This window comes from Cavia porcellus, unplaced genomic scaffold, assembly GCF_034190915.1.
Source record: "Cavia porcellus strain 051 isolate PalLab524CR breed Dunkin Hartley unplaced genomic scaffold, mCavPor4.1 scaffold_2, whole genome shotgun sequence".
Classification (NCBI taxonomy): domain Eukaryota; kingdom Metazoa; phylum Chordata; class Mammalia; order Rodentia; family Caviidae; genus Cavia; species Cavia porcellus.
This window is the reverse complement of record NW_026947485.1, coordinates 2,764,958-2,787,315: the sequence shown is the minus strand read 5'-3', so window position 1 is coordinate 2,787,315 and position 22,358 is coordinate 2,764,958. Positions and strand designations below refer to the sequence as shown.

The following is a 22,358-nucleotide window of genomic DNA, read 5'->3' as shown; positions in this document are numbered from 1 at the left end:
GGGGTTGGAACCCAGGACCTCACGTTTGCTGGCCAAGTGCTCTACCAAAAAATTGCATTTCTAAAATTTCCTTTGGTCAGTTTTTTTAAATAGACACAATGGTAACATAACTACTGTTTTGGAATACTAATTGCATCTTTAAAGGAACTACACTACTAAGCAAACAAATGTCAGTCACATTATATTCTCTAACAATTTCAAACCATTGCACAGTACTCTGTATATGATGCTGTGTAAGTATTGCTACTAGCTATGCAAAAATGCTTCTCAAAAGAATTTCACTTCTGAATATGACAGCAATACGATAATAATATGTAACTTAAACATTTTTCACATTAAGAATATCTTCTGTTTAGTTCAAACATCTACTGAAAACAATTAGCAAGGTAACCACCTATCTGGCAGTTTAAGTCTTTACATCATTCACTCAAAAATATCCATTGCATACTTTCAGCCTTCATACTGGTACATCCGATGTAACTGTAGAAATATACCATCCCCAGAGTAACAAAGTTCACAGTGACATGAGGATTAGAGTCCCACTGGGAACGAATTCTGATCGTCTCCTTCTGCATTCTCCCTTCTGACCATCATCTTTAACTGCCTAAATCTAAGAAACAGATTCTTTTAAATGATGGATCAACACTTCATAGTCTTTTAATGAAACGGGGTTGGTCACAGTGTGATAGATTTATGTGACACGGGTAGAGACAGACACCTGGATGCAATGTGCCACTTTAATAACAGCCTCAGTGAGGCCACCACACCCACGTGGGGACAAACAACGCCACAGGAGTGATCTATGTACAGCGAGGACAGACCCACAGCAGAGGACTTCTGGAGAAAGGTTTGCAAGCAAATTAAGCCCAAAACACTGGCTCTGCTCATTACTACCTCGTGCTGCTGATGGCATCTTTCAAGAAACCAAGCATCAGTGAGGTAAACGTGAGGTCTCCGCCCCTGCACCCCCAGACAGTGCAACAGGAGGAGCCGTGTCTCAGGAAGTAACTAGACTGGGGTGCAGGCTAGGGACCATGTAACGTGTTGTCTTCCTAACATTCATTAGCCACGGGCGAGCACAGACATAGAGATGATGTTAGGATGGAGGCTGACTCACTCACACGGTCAACATGGATTCAGGGTTCAGTGGCAGTGCTCACAGGGCTTTTAGGGGTCAGGAGCTGAGAATTGTTCATTACCTGTGTCATTAACAGGCTCGTCCAGCAGAGGGCAGTGCAGCTTCATTATTGTTTCATGCATGGTGGGGGTGGGCAGAGAGAGAAATCAATGTATGATTTTACCGCATTTTTAAAAGGATGAGCTGAGGCTTCAGCATTAAGTAAATAGCCTGACACTAGACAGGTCTCGGCATCTTCTAGGAAGCCTAAAGTGACAGTCGCATACCTCTACCAGAGTATGAAGAGATGTATCTTTTACATCACCAGAATATACACGGGTGATTCTTGTGGCTAATTTTAAGATTATTTTCCTCTTTGATATATTTTAATGAACATTTTTATTGCCTACTCTCCTCAGACTGCTACTATTTATAAAATTTGTACTTAAACCTGGTTTCTTTTTGTGACTGTGAGAAAGCTGAGCTGTAAATTTCAGGGGGATCTAAAATCTTGAATTCATCATACCTATGGCAATGAAATACTTTTCTGTGTTTTGTGTGCTTTAGAATTTTCCTTCCACTGGATTTCCTTTGGTTCAGTGGCCTTTCTGCAAGAGTTCTCCAAGAAACGTGTGCATAGTGTGGGCGTGAGCTGGTGTGCACGAGTGTCAGGGTGGCTGAGCGGCAGGTCTGAGGGCAGACCCCAGACTCACCGTGGTGCTGGAGGTCTGAGCAGTGCGTCAGCGGGTCTCCGTTTCTTATGTCTTGTCGTCTTGTGCGTCTGAAACAATTACAAGTAAGAGGCGTTGGTGAGGCTTTGCTATTTTTCTTAGGTATTTGTGATAAGAATGCAGGAGAGTGAACATCTGTACCAAATACGCCAGGAACTCATGGGAAGAGATGCATTTGCATCCAGTGGGAAGATTTTTACAAGCGGTTCATGTACCTGTAAAAGCGATGATTAAAAAACAAGTACAGATGTCCTAATGATGGTTTAAAAGCCTTCTAAGCTACAGGAAAGAAAATTTGTGGGCTTTTGCTATCAGATATCAGATAACAATCTTAACATCCACAAACTCTAGGCTTAACTTCTAAGGAAAAAATCCTACAAAATTTGGAATAGTGCTCTATTTCCTCAACAAACTTTATTTTTAAACTTTAATTAAATTTTATTTCTGATCATCATTGTGGGAGTAGGCATGGAGACTAGAACTCAAATTGCTATGTTTTCCTTAGTGTGTATGTATAATTCCCTAAATAAGCTTGTAAATTTTTAAAATATTAAGATAAATTAAAAATTAATTTCTAAAATATTTTTAAAATATTAAGTTCAGTTTAAAATTTCTTTTTGCAATGTTGTACAGTGATTTTGAGAAGCTTCTTCAGTTCTTACAGTTATGATTACAAACGAATTTATCTGTGACCAGAGTAGAAAAACAACAAACTTTGCTCCTAAAAGTGGGCCTCCTTTTTGCCAGCCAATGCAAGAGAGGAGAGATGAATTTGTCTCCAAAAATCAGCACTGATGTCTTCTGCACTCTGCAGCTCTGAGTGTACATTGGGTCATCAGTGTTGACACACTTTTAGTCCACTTTGCTGACGGCGCCGGGAGGGACCAGCTGGTCTCTTGCCATTACAGAGTGTAGCAAAGACGCCCTGCACCGAGGCTCAGTCCAGGAGCAGCTCCGCGAGCAGCCTGGGCAGGCCTGAGTGCCCTGGACTGCTCACTTGTCGTGCCTGAAAGCGCTTTCACAAAAGCCAGCAAGACTCCATGGAGAGTTGCAAACACGAAATTTGTTACTGAATTCATCAATGTAGAAATCTAAAGTATGTAAAGAGATTTATTTGCAGAACGAAAGAGGTTATCAAACAGATGTTGCACATTTCAAAATTGAGCCAATAAAAGGACTTGTGAAATATGAGCCAGAAAGCATTTAGGAAGGCATTTTTCACTGCTCTATAAGCTTTTGGGAAATGCCATCCCCAAAACATGTATGTTGTAAGGCCTCTAAACACCCTGCTCAAAGAAGACACAGGACAGGCACACGAAACGGGATTACGTGGAATCTGTAAGGCAGAGCACGTGTCAATGAGAATCCCTTCTCCAGGTGTACAGTAAACAAATATGTGATACACGGGTTTTAACTTATTATACAGTGGTTGTAATTTTTATCTCTTTTCTCACTAAGAAAAGCTTAACACTTAAGTAGATGATAACTTATGAAACAATGCCACACACTTTCCCCTAAAAGGGAATGACATTCTGCTTCTGTTCAAACATGAAACACGTTTGTTTGGAATAACAAAAAGGCCTCCCAGAGCTAAAAGTTTTTCAGAAATACATGATTTCAATGTAACTCTTAGCCTTATTGCTGTGAAGACAGCATAGTACTGTTTATTAAACTGTTCTTGCTTCTTTTAGTCAGTAAATACTATTTCATATTGTTTTCTTTTCAACTGAGAATTTTAACAAAGTCAACAGGTGTACGAAAGCAATACAAATCGTCTCAATGACAAGAGGCTGTCACATCTATTTGGAATGCTGAAGGCTTAAGAAATTGCATATTTAATGTGGTCATAGTCAGTGCTGTATTTACATCTAATGTTAACCTGATACTGTGCTCTAATCTACATCATAAACTTAAGTTTGGATCAACAGCAATGCTATCTAAAATTTGTAATGAAAAGATTTAACTGGCAACTATGGCTGTTTCTTCACCCTGATGTTTTTGTAACGATTCTAATCACGTAGGACATACTTATTAGCGATGAAATGAAAAAGTCACACTCGTAACTCCTTTGAAAACATCAGGGACAATAACTGAAACAGACTGTCCTGCTCTCACCACGCGGTGGGCTGGAAACGCTGTTTCCTGTGCTGTTCCGTGTGTTCCTGCCTGTGCTGTAATCTTCGGGTCCCTTCTCCACCACTGCTTGTTTCTTACACACTAATAAGTTTCGATCCAGACAGCTGTCAAGAGTAGAGGGCATGTGGCTATGGTTACTTTATTTACTTTGTCACATGATGACGGTGTTTTTCTTTGTTAAAGGACAGGCAACTCGATTTGTCTACGCCGCGTGGATCTGTGTGGTTTCCCGCCAGTGGAACTGTCTGACTCCAGCCAGCTCGTGTTCCTGGTGCGTGTGCAGCCCTGGAGGCAGGAACCTGCCCTTACCTTCCATCGGAAGGCTGCAGCTAACTCTCTCGCTCTCACTTGGTAACTTCTGTTCAAGAAATTTGCCCAAAATACTTTTAAATGCTATCAAGAATATATGTAGACTATGTATATAGAGATATATGGATATTTTGCTCCATGATTTTATGTTTCAAACCCAGCCCTGTAAACATAGCATGATGAAGTACTAATATTTCAGTTTTCTTGGATCAGAAAAAGGATAACTTTTGTGACAACCATTAATCAGAATTATATATGTCACAGAAAAACAGTATCTTTTCCAATCTATAAAAATTAACGAGACTTTTTAATGTTTGGATTCTTGTGTGTTCTGTAAAACATCAAAGATAAATAAATTTGTTTCTCTTAAAATTTTCTGTTCATTCAGAAGCATAAGCTGCCTTATGAAAATGTGGAAAACGGACAGAATGTTGCTGGATAACAAAAAAGAAGCATTTTTGGACAATATTTTGGTCAGAGGAAACCAGATTTCATTTGGTTTCTTTCTTGACTTTCTCTGTGGCTGTGACCTCATGTTTCTCCCTGTGTGAAACAAAGACTCAGAACTAGAATTCCCAAGCAGAAAACCTCAGGATAATATTATGGTGCCTCACGGACCTATCAGCCCTTTCCTGACGCTGCCCTGTCCTGTCGCTGATGTGGACTCTGCTGTCCTCCTGTGCAGGATTCTGGTTATTTTGAGCACTTTTAAGGAAGGGGAAAGAAAAAAAGAAAGAAGGAAGAAAGTGCCCACCCCGCCGCCACATGACCCCTTTTACAACGGTCAGGGAAGGCGGAGGCTGCGTGGGGAGCCTGCCCCCGGGCAGCGTGGCACCCCCAGCCTGTCCTGCCCGCGCTCCTACCTCTTGGCCGTGGGGAAGTAGCGGGAGCAGGAGGCCCCATCCCAGGCGCAGTAGGGGTCCCTGGCCAGGCAGCACTCGGCACAGGCCTTGCCGTAGATGTCACAGCGGTGCAGAGGCAGCTGGGCCACCCCGCTGGCCGAGCCCACGTAGAGCTGTTGCTGTGGGAAGAGCATGGTGTTGTGAGGCAAACTGTCTGGACTTTGAAATCTCTCATTCCCAAATAAAAGTTCACTTATTCACACTTATCAGGAATATAGTGATAGAAGACAAAAAATAAACCCATTTTCAACAGTTTCTTCCAAGGTTCACCAGAACACCAAGTTTGAAATGGAACAAGAGCAAATTTAGCATTCGACTGAAGCAGGTGTTTCTGTTAAGTGTAAGGCAAAGAGAAGTTAGCAAAAAAGAGACAAGCAGAGACTGAGCAGCCACAGCGTCCACGCCTTCTTGTCAAGTTTTTTTTACATCATTTCAATCTGAGACACCGTCTCCAATGCCCTGTGCTGTGGGCAGGAAGTGACTGTTCAAAGTGAGCTGGCACCTGGGTGTCTGCGCCTGCCTGGGCCGGGCCAGGCTCCCCTGAGAGGGTAAAGGGGGAGCCCCAGATCGGGCACTGTGGCACCTGGACTCTGCATTCTGCATGGCAGCTGTGTAAACTCTGCAATTGGAGGTATCACATAATTTTCATAAGAATTCATTTCCTTGTGCACAAGATCAGCACGTTCTGCAAATTTTAAAAGTAAGCATCCGGGTAAAAAATCAATATCACTGTTCTCCAAGAAATTGGGGTGAGTGAATGTGGTGTCACTGTTTGGTGAAGAGGCGGCTTGGTTGGCTTTGGAAGCCTCCTGGGAGAGTGCACTACTAAAGCACACTTCTGTGTGTCCGAATGGTGTGACCCTGGGGACTGCCTCTGGCCCCAATCCCTTCCTCTCTGCCACTCTCCCTGTTCTGTCCCCCAAGTTGCCATGAGCTAAGCGGTTTTCCTCCCTCAAACCCTTTCCCCATGATGCTCCTGCCCTGAAGCTAACTGTGAACTGAACCAGCTGACACCTTAAACTAAACTGATCCTCTTTGGACAGACACTGTGGCACACACCTGTCATCCCAGCACGTGGGTGGCTGAGACAGGAGGATTCTGCAAGTGCCAAGTTAGCTTGAACTGCCTAGTGAGACTTTGTCTCAAAAAAACAAGTGTAGGAATGAATTAAACCTCTCCTCTTTCAGATTGTGCTATCAGGTATCTTGTCTCAGTGACTAACATGCCGAGGGAAGCATGATACGGAAAACTGCAGAAAGAAAAAAAGAAAAAACTGCGGAAGCTATGACCTCAGGATTTATTTCTGTACAACTTTCAAAATTTGCAAAGTCAAGCCAATGCAACATGGAATCCACAAAATTATGTAAACATAAAATGAGATAAAAAAGTTTTTGTGATATATCTAACATGTACTATAATTTTATCATAACTTTTTGCACTAGAGGATTAATTGTAGTGTCTTAAATAAAGATTATACAAACACTGAAACATGTAACAATACACAGATATAAGACTTCAAAATGGAACTTTAATTCCTCCAGTATGCTGTGCAAGAAAAATAAGTTTCAGGCAAGTTGCACTCTAAACAATGGAATTCTCTTTTAATACTACCAATTACCTGATATTTAGAAATGATTAATAATTAACATTGCTTTTCCAAAGACTTTCACTCACGAATGCCTTCTATAAATAAGCAAATAAGCTGAATGGAGATCGAAGTATCTGTCAGATTCTAAGAAATTATTAAAGTTTAAAGGGGTGTTTATGTAAAAAGTAGTTCAGTGCTTAAAGCCAAATAACAGGCTTATAATTTACTACAAAAAAGAAAAATAAGAGGGAAGCAGTTATGCTGAAACTAAGCCATGTGGAAGCATTTACCCAGACGAGCTTGCTAGTCCGCTAAACAGAAAAAATGAAATTACAGTGTATTTTACTGGATGCTCCACTGTACAGCATATTCCTCTTTGTTCGTGTTTTCATCTTTAGTATTAGATTGAATGATGCTATTAACCAGGAAAGATGAAAAAGTGGTGGTTAAATGCCTTGGAGGAAGAGCAAAATATTAATTTTCCACCTTTTAGTTTGTCTCTATTAGCCTCCTTCCTTGTGCAAAAATGAATTTAGATTATATCAAATGAAGCCAATTCAGTGAAGCAAAATGAAATGAATCCACACTGCTTAAACAGGAATGCAGGTCACAGAAAGTTCTAGCAGCCATCTGGCAGGGTGGCCGGCAGTTGCGGTACGGAGATGCCAACCCTGTGTCCCACAGTCTCAGCTACTTTAAGAGCTGTAGACCAGTGACTGACACGCACAGGGCTCTCTGCGTTGGGCATTGACTTTTAAGAATCATATGCAGAATTCATGCTTAGAGATGATGGCACAAGACAGAGGGAAGAGATGTGTCACAGTTCTCTAGGAGAAAAACAGAAACGATGCACAGGAAGAGCAAAAACCAAAAAAACCGACAACTGAAATTATTGTAATGAAAATCTAAAGATGTCAAAAATTAAACCCAGCTCAGTGCTGCTTTGATTTTCCTATAATTCTGCGGGATGGTTAATCAGGTACAAAAGATAATAATACTGCCCAGGGGGACTGAGGCAGGCACCTCTGTGCATAATCAGTCAGCACCAAGAGTGTTTTTGCCCAGATTAATGGTGCCACCAGCCTTTTCTCTGTGCTCCTGCCCTCCTGGGCTGCAGAAGGGCTTGTGTCCATGACCCAGAAAATCGCTTGCAGCATCACTTGCTCCCTTCAAAACACTGCCTCCCTCACGGGTGCCTAAAAGCATGAATGCCATCGTGTCCTGTCTGAGGAAAATCTAACGTCTCCCAGAAACGGACATGGAACTTCAACACGAGGGACGTCTTATTCTGCCATAATATTTTCAATGCATTAACTGCATTTGTTTGGTCGTGGTGAAATTTTGAATTTGCAGAGAATCTTTTAGGTTGCTTTAGACATTTTAAAGCAAAAAGGGCATGTTTTACCCACCTACATGTGGAGGTAATGTAATTAGACTTGGCTGGGAAACCTAGCCGAGAATAAATACATAATCTAAAAAATCATTACGGGAAAGAGTATCCCAGTCTAGCTTACATCCTGGAAATCCCCGGATTTCCTTGCCGACATGTGACAATTTTTAGATAGCAACAACAGGTGAGCACACAGGCGTGAAGTATAGAGTGACCCTACAGGGTCGGGCTCAGCATGCCGCGCTGCCCTGAGCGCCTCGGGATTAGCGATCTATTTTGATTCGCCTGTGTGGAAGGGTGCAGCTGAGTTTCACTGGTGAGCCACTCAGCGTTTCCTTCGGGGGTGAAGTGCAGAGTCAGAGAGAAGCCACGCGAGGCAGTTAGCTTAGGAGTCAGACCCGCTGAGCCATCTCGCATTTCGAAGTCTGCATGTTAGTGAAAGGTGCTCTGCCTCCCTCTGGGTTTTTCCTTTAAACTGATAATTAATTCCAACTGAGAATCCAAACTTCTTTTTAAGTTACCCTTCACATACTGAGTTGAAGACTAGGTAACTTTTAAAGAGAAAAGGAATTTCTTAGGAATTCAGATTTTGCACACGTGTTGTGCACACCGATCAGTACTTGATTGAAGTCATCAGTTTTAAACAACATCTCCACAGAACATCCTTCGACAGGTATGGAAGGGAACTTAAAGTTCTGTTTTTAATCTCTGAATTACGGAGTCTTCGAATTTATCATTGAGGAAAGATTATTTTTCTATTTCCCTTTTATGTTTAGCCAAATTTAAAGCCAATCCTGTTTTTTCTAGCATGTAGTACTTTTGAAAATGTAAAATTAACTTTTATGTCAAGATTCTCCAACCATATATACCAACTGCTTAATTTTATTAGCCTGTAAGTATATTTTGTTTACATATTCAAAGTAAAATTAAATTGTACATTTATTCTCAAATAGCCACCAATGCTAGTTTTGAAGTGCAAATAAACATAATTCACAAAGCATGGAAATAACTATTGAATATTAAGTAAATTGTATTTCAATGTCTGCAAAAGGAATGATGTGAATTTAAATAATGACTCAGGAAAATGTTTTTAAGACGCAGATGACATTTACCAGAAACATAAGGGAAAGGAAAACTATTTTCGTTTGTAAATCTATTCCTTTCGTCTTTAAATTTAATTTATGAACGGTGCTTCTTCTCTTGTGGCTTCTTTTCTAGTTCCGCTGTTAGCAGAACTAGAACATGTGAGACACGGAGTTAACAAAGCCATGCTGAAGTAACACAGGACACAGTAAGTACCTGCTTGGTGGAGAGCTCCATCGCAGAAATAGCCGTAGGTTCCTAAAGAGGAAACAGGAAGAGCTTCATCAGTGAGAAGTCACCACTGGGTTAATTAACTAAGGCAACCGTGATTCAAGATTGCAGAGAAAACTCTGTAGCAATAGGGTCGGGAAGTAAGGCGCACGGAGGAAACTGGCCCGGTCAGCGTCCGTCACCTGCGTGGAGTGGACATGGGGAGCTTGTGGTCCTCAGCCTGTCGTCCTTGAGGGCCTCATGGGCAGCTGGCCGAGCAGGGCTCACTGAGGGACCACTCGGAAAGCGGGGCTGGGAGCCAGCTGTCCTGGGCTGGCCCCAGCCGGTGGAGAAGGGGTTCTCTACCCCGGATGCTGTCTGGAAGGCAGTGTCCGCCTGTGACTCGTGCTCTTTGGAAGGTGGGGAGGACAGAGCTGGGCTCACACTGTGACTAGTACAGGTGAGGCGATCACTCATGTTGGGCGGGACGGGGGTCCTGGGTCATTCTGTGGTTTGGACGAATGTCCCTGTTTTGTCAGCCCCTGGCCTGATTCCAGCTGTCAAGGATGGCAGGAACTCACCTGGGCTGACCGTACCGCCATCACAATGACTGTTTACTCTGTCAATACCTTAGATCTTTGCCCAACAGTACAACCTCAGCCACGCCCTTGCTACCATACTTGGCCATCCAGGGGTAACCAGACCAAGGAATTCGGTTAGTGTTCAAACCTGAGCACATTATGAAAGGGTAGAGCCTCCATCAGTATCTCCTCCTCCTCGATAGGTGTAGGCCACTAAAAGCTATATCATGGAACCTACTAGCTTCAGCATGATTGAAAAATCTGGTGACTGCTTAAATTAAAAAAGTTAATTACAGTAAAAGGCACATTGCTATGAATCCTCCTCAAGCTCCCACCCACCACCCCTGCTGCAAACACCATCATCCTGCTGTTCTCCTCACTGTCTGAAGCGGCCGTGGTGTCCTCTTTCATGAGTGTCTTTGTTCGCACTGTCGTGCTGCCTTGATGTCCTGAATCCACTCAAGATATTCCCTTTCAGAGTCATTTTGATTTTGGAGAAGATCCAGAAGTCTCATGATGCCAGGTCCGGGGAACAAGGTGCCACGAGCCTGCCTTCTGCTGGACAGCACCTGCCTGCAGTGTGCCTGCACTCCTGATCACGTCTGGAGGACACACTCACAGGAGAGGATTCCAGAGCTTCTTCAGCGAGTGAGGGGTGACCCGGTCCAGGCAGAGGAGAGTTAATAAGAATGCGCTGTTTACAGTGGTGACCTAACTTCTGTGGTCCAGTGGATCAGCCCGGTGTCGGTCTCCAGACCCAGTCCCCCAGAGCACCCCGCCATCCTCTCTCAGCCGACATGACACCAGTAAGAAGGGTTCTTGGATTTCAGATGACACTGACGAGAAAGAGACTTAGGCGGAAAGGTCACCTGATAGGTGTCTGAAACTAACAATAAAGAGAGTGTCAAGCGGTAACCAGTGGGCTGCAGTGGTGACTCCTGCCTGATAGGGTGGCACTTGGCCGGGCTTGGGTGACCCGCTGTCACCCACCATGGAAGGCGGAAGCGATGGGGCTTCCCTCCCTGGGTGGTGGAGGAGAATAATGAGTTAATGTTTGCGAAACACTTTGCCAGTGTGCTTAGTGCAGAGCAGCTTTCAAATTTCTCTCCCCTGCATACCGTCTTTTTCTCTTCCTCTCTCCTCTTACACACACACACACACACACACACACACACACACACACACCCCAGTCTCTCTCTAGTGCACGTCACTAATGTCTATCTACCTAAAATTTATCTAAGTCCTATCATTTTCCTTAGTCCACCTCAAAGTAGAGTCTGAAATGCGATCAGAGTGGAAAACTGGGGACCGACAGGAAGACGGGAACTGACTTAGTGCGTTACGCAAACTGCCACTGAAGACAGTCCAACAGAGGATGACTTTCCAGACTGGGCGTAGATGTTTGCATCAGAAGGACTGTCATTCCACTGTGCGAGGTATTAAATCACCTCTTCCCTGGGTAGCTGTCCTGTGCGTTGGGTGTCTTGTCAGAGAGGCCCGGGAGCAGAAAGAGAAGACAGCAGGAGGAGCCAGGGGCACCCCAGTAAGACACGGAGAGGGACAACAGCTCTGTCTCTCGGGATTACCAACTGCCCACCTCAGCTTGAGCCTGGGATTTGGGCTGTTCAGTCCACTGCAGGCCCCTGGCAGAGGCAATTAGGCAGAATATTTATGGGTTACCGGTGAATTCTTATTAACTGAACAGACGAATGATTTTCCCCTCTCCCATTTCTTCAAACTTTCTCCGCTGTCCTCCGTTCCTTCTGCTTTATCTCCTGCAGTGTCTTTCCTTGTCTTGCACTTAGTAGGCTTCCTGCAGTTGCAACCTGAGCCCGCTGAGGCCACTGCTTGTGCCTCCTCATGTGCTGCACCCCTGAGTGGCGCTCGTCCTGCACAGAGGGCGTCTGCTGTCCTTGGAAGCAGATATCGCTGACAAAGCCTGGCTGCTCGTGGCTGCTTTTCTGGCTGAACTGTCAGGATCGGAGCTCCGTGTTTTAGGTGATGCTTTCACTGCTTCTTGACTGCTCTGCTCTTCGGGCCCTCATGCCTGGAATTCTTCGCTGACTCCCGTGAGCCTCCCTTCCGGCTCCCACCCGCGGCCAGGCCTCCGGGTCTGTCTGCCACTGCCCGCTCCTCTCCACCCTTTCCTGGATACCGCTTTCTCCTCCTGAGGCTCTCCCCTCCGCTCGGCTCATGACCTGCCCTCAGTGCCAGAAGCAAGTCTGCACCTGATCCCTGAAGGCAGACCTGAGAGCAAGGTTTCCTTAGCAAATTCAGCACAACCTGCCTGTGAAACAGTGAGACAAATGATGTAGAATGGGTACCAGTTAGTGCAACAAGATAGAGACCTTCAGGAGCTTCCCAGTCTTCCAGTCTAAACGACTGATGCTAATTATTAAATAAACAACTTCGCATAGGTATTACCCATCATAAAGGCAACTACCATGAAAGTAATGTCACCAAATGTTGTCTTTGCTGGGATATGTACGGTCTTTAGCATTTAGTAGCATTGAATCAGAAAAGCAAAGGGGATGATTAATCACAGATACTCAGCTTTGAAAGACAAAGCTGAAAATAAGCTTGTACAATACTGCGGTAAATTCACCAAAGAAACACTTAGACCTTTGGAAACTCCGGTAATTTCTTCCATTGCAAAAAGGCCACGTGAAAAACAGCTCCAGGCTTACAGAAGCAGCTCACTTCATGCAGGTTTTCATGCCATTTCAGTCAAGGTGCAAGGAAAACACTTCTGAGAGCAAATCTATTAGCTTGTGTAATTTAAGTGAAAATTAGCTGTGTCTAAGTTCTTTTTAGAAATGAAACTGATCAATATTCATTTATTTTATGTTCCTTGCCAACTCAAAAATATGGATAAGGCAAATGCAAATAAAAGTATTCCATACACAAATTATAAAACATGAAAAAACTCCTAACATGCATCCGGCTCTGTGGCGTCACATTAAGATTGCAAAATTCTTAAAGTCCTGGAATCTCTTTAATACAAATTTATTTATTATTTAGACCATAAAATTAATTCCACTTCGGAAGAGTACGGCCATGTATTGTCTGCAGTTGAATTTTAATAGGCAACGTTAAGGTGCCATCCTCCTAAATAAGCTAGATTTTCTTCAGAGAAATTGCTGGTGGGGAATATGACTTCCATTTAAAACAGATGTAGCTTCATCAGCATTTTTATGAAACTGGTTTCAATTGCAAATTCAATTGGTGTTCATGTAAAATGAAATTAAAAACAGCATCCTTTCAAGATCTTCAATGACTCTAATTTAATGTGCTTTGCCGGATATTTTAATCCGGGCCTTATTAAACTTTTGCTTTTGCACTTGCAGAGCTGCTCGGTCTGCTGCTCCCAGGAGACTCTGCCGAGGCTCTCAGGATGCGGGCAGGCAGGCGGGCGCTCCTTGAGGGCGCCAGCACGGGCGAGGTTTTGGAAGCATCACCTGTGCTTCACATCCGAACAGAAATCAAACTGTCACTTGTTTGCACTGCTGCTCATGGGATACTGCCTAAACTGGGCTTGAGATGCATGCATCACTGACGTGAGTGCCCTGTGGTCCTCTGTCTTCACGGCCAACAGGACTACAAATAAGGGTCTTGGTCCTGGAGTCCATGTGGAGCGGAGTGGGGTGGTTTTGTCTCAGAACCAGAACCCGCCTGGGCCAGGACAGTGTATGTCTGCCTCCTGCATCTTCTAAATATTTGAAAAACAGTATCCAGACAAGGAGATTTCAAGCACTGTACACCAGATTTTCATGCGAATGACCAGTGGACATTCACTAGCAAGCCCGATTCCAAGAGAGCCGTGAGGAGGTGTTGGAATCTCAGTCGTCGATCCCAGAGGACGCCGGGCTCCGTGGACTTTCACCAGCTTCTTCAAACCTCACCGTAAACGGGATGGAGGTTCACATTTATGACTGCAAATCTCATTTAGAATCAGGCAGTGCCTTAAACGCTTTAATGGTATTCTGAATATTTAATGGCAAATTAGTCATTTAGTGAGTCCTGTCCAGGGTCAATTTTATTTTGCCTCTTATCACCCATTAATAACAACTTTACTGTATAATGAGAAATTTTAAATTAATTAACTTCACTGTTTTTTAAGATATAATGATCACATTCATCGTAAGGAAGTTGTACCTGTACATGATGCATCTTTATTTTCCTTTTTTTCCGAACTCCCCGTCTCTCCCTTCTACCCTTGTCTTCCTTCATTTACAAAAGCTTTGTTTCCATTTTTAATTTCTTTTCTTTTTTCCCTTCCTTCCTTTTCCCCTCCTCTACCACTAATTCCCTTTCTCCTTTGGACATTTTATTTGTGTTCCACAATAGGTAGAACACTTGAAGACATAAATGTAGAAAACATCTTTATGAACAAAACCCTTATCACTCAGGAAATATTACAAAGAATCAACGAGTGGAATCTCAACTCATTAAAAAGCATTTTTACAGCAAAAGAAATAACCAACAAAATAAAGAGATAGTCCATAGAGTGGGAAAAAATTTGCCAAAAAATTAGAATATGTAAAAAACTAAAAAAAAATTACACCCCAAACTTTAAAGATTCAGTTATAAAGTGGGCACCTACAATGAACAGACACCTCCCAGATGAGGAAGTACAAATTGCAAATAAATATATGAAAAACTGTGGAGCATCACTGGTCATTTGAGACATGCAAATTAAAACCACAATGAGATTCCATCTCACTCCAGAAAGAATGGCTGCCATCACCAAAAAACATTCAGTAACAAATAATGCTGGCAGGATTATCTAGGAAAAGGAGTCCTTCTCTACTGTTATGGGAGTGTAGACTGTGCAACCACTATGGAAGTCAGTGTGGGGATTTCTCAAAAAGCTAGGACTAGAAGTTCTTCTTGGTATCTTCCCAAAAGAATTCAAAACGTCAAACCACAATGATATATGCACACCCATAGTTTATAATAGCTAAATCTTAGAAACAACCCCAGCGCCCATCAACCAATGAATGGATAAAGAAGATGTGTTTTTTTTAAACAATGGAATAATAGTCAACCATAAAGAAGGATAAACTTGAGACATGTCTAACTAAATGGACACACCCTGAGACCATACTCTGAAGTGAAGCAAACAGGACATATATGTGTAAACACTGCATTGTTTCTCTGGTATCAGAAGCTGAAAGTATAAACAAGGACCAAGATGTGTAATGGACATTTTTTTTATTACCAATAAATATTTTTCTTGTGAGACTAATTAGGCTTTCCCATCATCTAGCATGACAATTTGCATGTAGCTGAAATTTGATGGAGCATTCTGTGATTAACTGGCATGTTTTCTCAAAACCAGTCTCAAGATGGCATGGGCACGGTGGCACTGGATTTCACCCAGGAACTTATATAAGGTTGGGCTATGCAGCCTGGCAGGGATGGAGCTTTTGGAGACAATCATGTGTAGAAATTTTCTGAATGGCTAGTTTAAATGTGCACGTGTGTGTGTGTGTGTGTGTGTGTGTGCGCGTGCGTGTGTGTTTAAACCCAAGAATATCAGGCACAAAATGACCCTGGGTCTCTACCTTGTCTATTTACCTTGTCCAGCTGTGACAGTGCTCAGGCTGACCCTTTGCTGATTCTGATTTTATTTTTACTCTACACGGAATGGCACGGGCCTAACTGAAACAGACGCTGAGACATTTCTCTGTTCTTTCTGCCATCTCACTGTATTTGACTATCACTTTAATGTGTTGTGTTTTTTTTTTCTCTACTGCAAAAATTAAACAAAGTTTGACAGTGAAATATTCCAATTGCTAGACCATAATATATGTATGAACTCTGCCTGATAGAAGAGAATGTCGAAAGTAAATATTTCTCTAAACTCTGCCCAAATATGTTTTGTCTATTTGAGTGACAAAGAAATAAAGCCCACAATGTGCCTAGCAAAGGATATGGAGCTAAGCGTAGAGAGTTTCAGTAGAAGGAGATGTGTTCCCGCTTGCAGAAAACTTGGTTTTATAAAGTTGCAGGCTGCTAAACAATCATTTCATACCAGCACAGTGTTGTTTACAGGTAATTGTTACAGAATGAGAATTGTTTAGAGGATAACTTCAATGTCACACAAGTGTCATCTAACAGTCATCACAGCTATCAGTGGGCTGTGTACTTGTTAAAGTACATGGAAGATTAAGAAAGAATAATAAATATTAAATACCTTGCAAAATGATGGGCTCCCAATGTCTCATGATTTTATTATAGATCATTTTAACAGTCTAGCTTAAATTAAAATTGTTTGAAATAGAAACTTTATTAATATCCCAGAAAAAATTCGTAAAAGAAAGGAATTAAAGGATAGAGGAAAACATCTAATTGAAGGTCATGATGTGACTTCAGAAAATTCGAAACAATTAATTGTACGAAAATACAACAAAGTTCTTGAAACTATGAGCTACAACAGATAAGAGCCTCGCATCCCTCACCGGTTCAGGCCACGTGTACAGTGCTCATTTCTGTGCCACCAGAACTTGGAACGGGACCAGGACTGTAGGAGACATGGGTGCATATTTCTTTGCTGATAAATTAATAAACGAACCCTATTTTAAGAATGCATGACAACTGGAGGGAATTATGCAAAAGAACCAGGACCAACACAAGCAGAGTCAGGAAATAACACATTCCTGAGGTAGCCTATTTTAGTGTCTCCTGTGAGTTGTTTGCAACCATGGGGGAAATGTGAATGTCTCTCTCTCTCTCTGTCTCTCTCTCTGTCTCTCTCTCTGTCTCTCTCTCTGTCTCTCTCTGTCTCTCTCTCTGTCTCTCTCTCTCTCTGTCTCTCTCTCTCTCTCTGTCTCTCTGTATGTATTTGATTAACATTCCTATTAGGAAATAGGGTGGGGCCAGATCAACAGATAACATGCTGCTATGTCTGCTCCACCTTCCTTTCCTCACTGTAAGCACAGTCTCGGTGAGGAAGGTTTTTAAACACTTTCATTTCTCATATTTCATTTTTGGTTTAATATTATTTCACTCATTCATTTAAAGAATGTGGCTGAAAATGTATTCTAGGCTTTGAAGATTTGACAAAGAGCGTAAGGTAGCGATTTATAAATCCACCCCTCAATGCCCATAATTTGTTTGCTAGTTCTCAGTGAATTCTACAGTAGGTAACAGTTCATTTGGGTTATTGCATTTTTAAAACTGGTAGGCTAAAGTACCCAGGCCTTTGTTCACTGAGGTAGCTTACGGGTCATAATAAGTGACAAAGATTAACCAGCCCTCTATTTCCAGTATTAACAAAAGGCCAAAGCATTTGACTTTAACATCAGAATTATGATGCTTTTGTTATTTTGAAAACTGAACTCACAGATTAGTGGACATGTCTACTGGAAATTGTACTTTAGTTAGCAAGCAGGTGTTGTGGTGGCATGAGCTGGCACAGGAATGCAGGGCTAGGAGGAGTCCTGGGCTGACTCTGTTCGCCGTTAAGCATCAAATCAACCAAACATTTTAATGCAGCCCTCCGAGCCACCAGAGGCTAAATGAGGTCATTTGGGGTTGTGAGACTGCAGCCAATATTTCCCAGCTTTCTGTCCACCTGTTTTTTCCATTTCTCAAACGTCTGAAAATGTGTTTACACCATTCTCTTATCAAAATATTTAAATAGGCCTTGTATCGGAATCTGCTTCCCAGTCACGTCTGATCAATAAATCACGTCAGAACAGGCTTCAGCTCAAACTGCTCCCTCAGTGGGCTTCCCACGGGAGCAGGACACATCGCCTGGGGCCACGCAGCAGTCTCCGCTCTCCTTTCACCCACTCCCCTCATGCACCCCTGTTGGCCACTGACATGGCCAAACCCCTGCTGCCCATCGGTGACCCAGGGGGAGAGGACGTGCAGCTGATGCTTCCTCAGCCTGCAGACCAGGAATCTCTAACAAAGTTGCTCCTGGAAATACAAAAGCTCAGCTGTTGCTAACAAATGATTTCCTTAAGAAAATGCAACAAACATTCATGAATACCCTAAACGGTGTTTGAACCACCTTCACACTCTGCCACGCTGAGTGTGGGACCCTTCACCGCTGTGTGGACGCCGCACACTTGCCCAGCAGTGGACAGCACAGAGAAGGGACGATGGGGGGAGGAGCTTGTTCCCAGAGGTGACTTATGTAAATAATATAAAATGTAAATCATATATTTTATCATTGAGAAAACAAAATGCGAGCCAGGCATAGATTTCCTTCCCTCCTTAGATTTAACTGGCACTGAAAGTTCCAAGGTTTATTTTGACTGGCGTCTGACTTTTGCACTGACAAGCTAATTAGCAGGCCACGCCAGACTGTGTGTCCCTACCAGGGCAGGCGGCTCCCCAGGGACAGCCGCGACCAAACCTGTTGACACTTGAAATGAAGCAGCACTCACCCGAAAAACTGTCATCTCTTCCAGGAGGACTTCTTCTAAGTCATGCCAGGTCTCCTTGGGGATAGAGACGACCTTGAGCACAGTCCCAGCGTCTTTGGGAGAAAGAATGGGAGGAGACCGGGTTACAGCAGATCTGACCGGTCCGGGTGGGTGGGGGACGGGGGTTTGCTCAGAAAGCGCACTGTGTCCTTAAGCTTCTTTCTAGTCACTGTTTTTTTTTGTTTGTTTGTTTGTTTGTTTTGTTTTGCTTTTTGCCTAAGTACTAGTAAACCATACACATTCAAATGCATATCTTGCAACTTACAAACTAGGTAATGATTGCCGTGGAATACAAAAAATGAAAACTTAGAAATAGACTTTGATGAGGGTTTTAACTAAAACTCTATAATTTAAGAAACACAGTAACCACTACAGAAATCGGCTAGGTTGGATGATGCTATATGTATCTTTAAAAATCCCACTAACCATCAAGTGTCTCAGGAAAAGAAAAGCAAACCCAACAACTAGGAGTAACGCTAAACTGACATGGGGATTTCTCCACTGTTGCTGGAATGGGAGCCTGGGCAGGAGATGCAAAGACCATGGCCAGGCAGAAGGTGGTCAGCCCTGGGCAGAGGCAGTCAGCCCTCAGAGTCCAGCTGCTGCTGTCACCCAAGACCCCAGCACAGGAAGCTACAAAGGACAGCACTGCAAGTCCACAAAACAAGCACGGAGGGCCACCTAGTACAGTAGTTTCTCAGTGATGCACACTTCAGGTCATTAATCATAAAGCATGGAAGAAATTTAAAACTCAGAAGCGCAAACTGTAAACGAGGTGAATACATTTTGTTGAGATTTTGATTTTTTTCCTCATTTTCAGGAGCTGTTGGTTTTCCTGAGGTTGGGTTAGGATATTAATCCACTAATATTTCAGGTATGGAGAGGTCTCCTCAGGTTGAACATTTTTACCCTTCCGCATTCCTGTTCTGACCCAACTCCACCAGTTCTTTCCACCTCCAAGTAGTTCATTTTGACCGATTTTTAATGGGCTATTCATGAGGAAAACCTTGCCAGTGAGGAGCCAGTTACACCAGCAAAGTAGTCAGTGTGCTGATGTAACTATTTCCAAAGGAGCCACACGCCGTGCTGCGCACCCTGGAGAAGGCTGCTAGTTCATCCCTGTAAAGTTAGAGCAAAGCCCTCTTTTAAGAGGATCCTTCTATGTTTACAGAACCCCAGACTGCTCATAACACTGAAGATTAAAGGGAAATTAGGTTAAACTACCCAGGGCCTTTCATCGGGTCTCCAGTCCCCAAATACAGCTTTATCTGTGTTCTAGATCAAGTTTTACAGAGTAGTATTTCAAACAATTTCACACAAATTGAATCAGATTACTCAACTAGGATCAATACACTACGATGGGCAACTTAGTTAAAAGATAAAATTACTGTAATCAATTTACCCTGCTGACAGATGACCCTGGTCTGTACTGACCTAGAGCCAGGGACGTCACCAGACTTTCGGCATTCTCACGAAACTGGTGCCTTGGAGGACGATTTGTGTCCGAGAGGGATTAAAGGCTCATGATTGGGTTTCTTTGCTCAAATACCCGGAAGCAAGCTTTGCTGCTCTAAGAGCGAGTGAGCTGCTTCTCAAAAGGTGGAAGGCAGAGGTGAAGACAAAGGCCAGAGCGGCGTTGCTGAAAAGCGGAGCTCGCCCTGCAGAGTCCAACAACCGCCCGACACTGAGACACACACTCGCATCTCCGGGGGAACTCGTACAGCTTTGTATTTTCTAAAGACACTCATAACCTGAAGTTGGTGCTTGCTGTTCACTGATGTCTGGGGGACCCCGAGCTTCACCGGGAGTCTTTCATTTGATAGAGTAAACTTCTCACCCATAAAAATCGAATGTCAAGGTATTGTGCAGACCCCAGCACCACTGCACATGAGAGCCAAAGCGTTCCACAGCCTCACTGTAAGAACTTAAGCCCTTCACGTACTGCCCGCTTGCCGTCTGCCTGAAGTTAATGTAATTTTTTTGTGCTTCTCACCAAGGGAAAATAAATGTTATTACACAAGGTTTCGGTGGAGCACTCACTGTGTTGGCCAGTGATTTATGTCAGTTAACAATGTTAATGGAGACTGGGAATTTATTACCTTGGAATCTGACCCTAAGTAGCAAGTTTCAGATTTGTAACAAGTCCTTTCTTCACAAACGCCATTACCACTCAAATGAGTGGGGGGAAATAAAATAACATGTCATAATAACCATGGTGAGGGAATTAATTCTGAAAATATACCTTCAAAAATGTGTTCTAATAATGAAATTAGTAAAAAGATCTTTTGAAATTGCTATGGAAATGTATCTGATGATTTGTTAAACCAGTTTGTCATTTTTCTGATATCTTTTTTCCCTTAATATAGATCAGAAGCAATGAATGAATTTTGATGGTATCACTTATTCGTCAAAATCTTTTCATCATGTTATAATTTAAAGCTCAGATAATTTCATGTTAATATATTCTGAAAACACTATTGAATGTCCTGTGAATTTCAAACACAGCTTGAGTGATATCTTTCTGAAAATCCATTGCCCAAACCCAGTTATGACTCAGTTATTAACACTGATTGCTTATATGATTATAGTCTTACTGGATTATATTTATCAGTTTTTCATTGAAAGGGAAAAATTTTACTGCAAAATAATATACCTCAATTTGTCTAAAGAGACAGCACGTTTTGTTCAGGTTTTTCTTTAGTAATTTCCTAGAGGTGAGCTATATTTGGAAAGTGGCTATAAACCTGACTGGTTCTTAACCAGTGTGAACCACTGAACCAATGTGGCAGTGTTCTTAATGAAAATGTGCAGCTTAAATTGAAAACACGTACCTGTTCCGATAAACATGACGTCGTACTGGCCATCTTCTGCATCTACTCGGTCCACAACGATTTGCGTGAACTGGTAATTCACGTCTGTCTTGATCATTATTGGGCGGTTGTTTACGGGGAACACCGGGTTGTACATGACCGGGTGGCTTCTTGCAAAGGTTATGACATCATCAGGAAGGTCCTTGGTGGAGTCGAACCCGCCAAACGTCTTACTGGGACACTGTGAGGTCAGGAGAGCGAGCAGAGTGCCTTTTAACGAAGGCCTAACAAACAGGATTGTAAGTTACACAGCAATGTGCAGCTCTGCATCTGGATAGCTGCACCTGCCCTGTGCCTGCGTGCTGATTTGTTTATTTATGTATTTATTGTCTTTTTGAGACAGGGTCTCACCATGCAGCTCAGGCTGGTCTTGAACTCGCTTTGTATCCCAAGCTGACCTTGAAATCACAATGATCCTCCTGCCTCAGCCTCCTGAGGACTAGGATTATAGGCATGTGCCACCACACTCAGCTCTGCCTTATGTTTAAAGTGACGTTTTAAACTGATAGATTAAACAATGTTTAATCATTAAACATTAGTGATTCTCTAATTAAATTACTGAGTATCTTCAGTAGCATGTTTTCTAGTTGTTTTTCTCAGAGGGATTTCATTACGTAACCATTTCTTATTAAGCACTGGACACAGCTTGGACATGTTTGTTGTACAGAAGCCTGACACTTTACAGGGTGCTCCATGTGACAGAGATCTGACTCAGTGAGTGGAACACACTACTACCCAATGCAAGCAATCATAGATTAGGGACAGAAGAAGTTTTTCTTTTTCCTTTTTTGGTAATGGGGATCGAACTCATGACCTCATGCTGGCCAGGCAGGCGCTTATGCCACTGAGCTAAATCCCTGGCCCCAAAGGACAGAATAATTTTGAATATGTTCACTTTTCTTTATGATAGCTTCATATTAAAATATAAATGTTCTTTCCAAGCTAAAAGGCAATCTAAATGATTCTTCATTGATTCACTATAACATAACCTGAAAGGGAA

General features: G+C 42.7%; 1 protein-coding gene across 3 annotated transcripts in view; it reads right to left on the bottom strand.

Annotated features, from left to right (window-relative positions):
• Nucleotides 1-22,358, bottom strand: part of Sema3a (semaphorin 3A) — a 427,345-nt gene that overhangs the window by 15,775 nt on the left and 389,212 nt on the right. For all 3 annotated transcript variants that reach the window (XM_003469818.5, XM_063237438.1, XM_063237422.1), the window contains 5 exons: nucleotides 21,320-21,539; nucleotides 18,450-18,541; nucleotides 9,473-9,514; nucleotides 5,157-5,314; nucleotides 1,831-1,898 (listed from right to left, as the gene is read on the bottom strand). In XM_003469818.5, coding sequence (XP_003469866.2) covers nucleotides 1,831-1,898; nucleotides 5,157-5,314; nucleotides 9,473-9,514; nucleotides 18,450-18,541; nucleotides 21,320-21,539 — 580 coding nt within the window. The remainder of the gene's footprint in view (nucleotides 1-1,830; nucleotides 1,899-5,156; nucleotides 5,315-9,472; nucleotides 9,515-18,449; nucleotides 18,542-21,319; nucleotides 21,540-22,358) is intronic.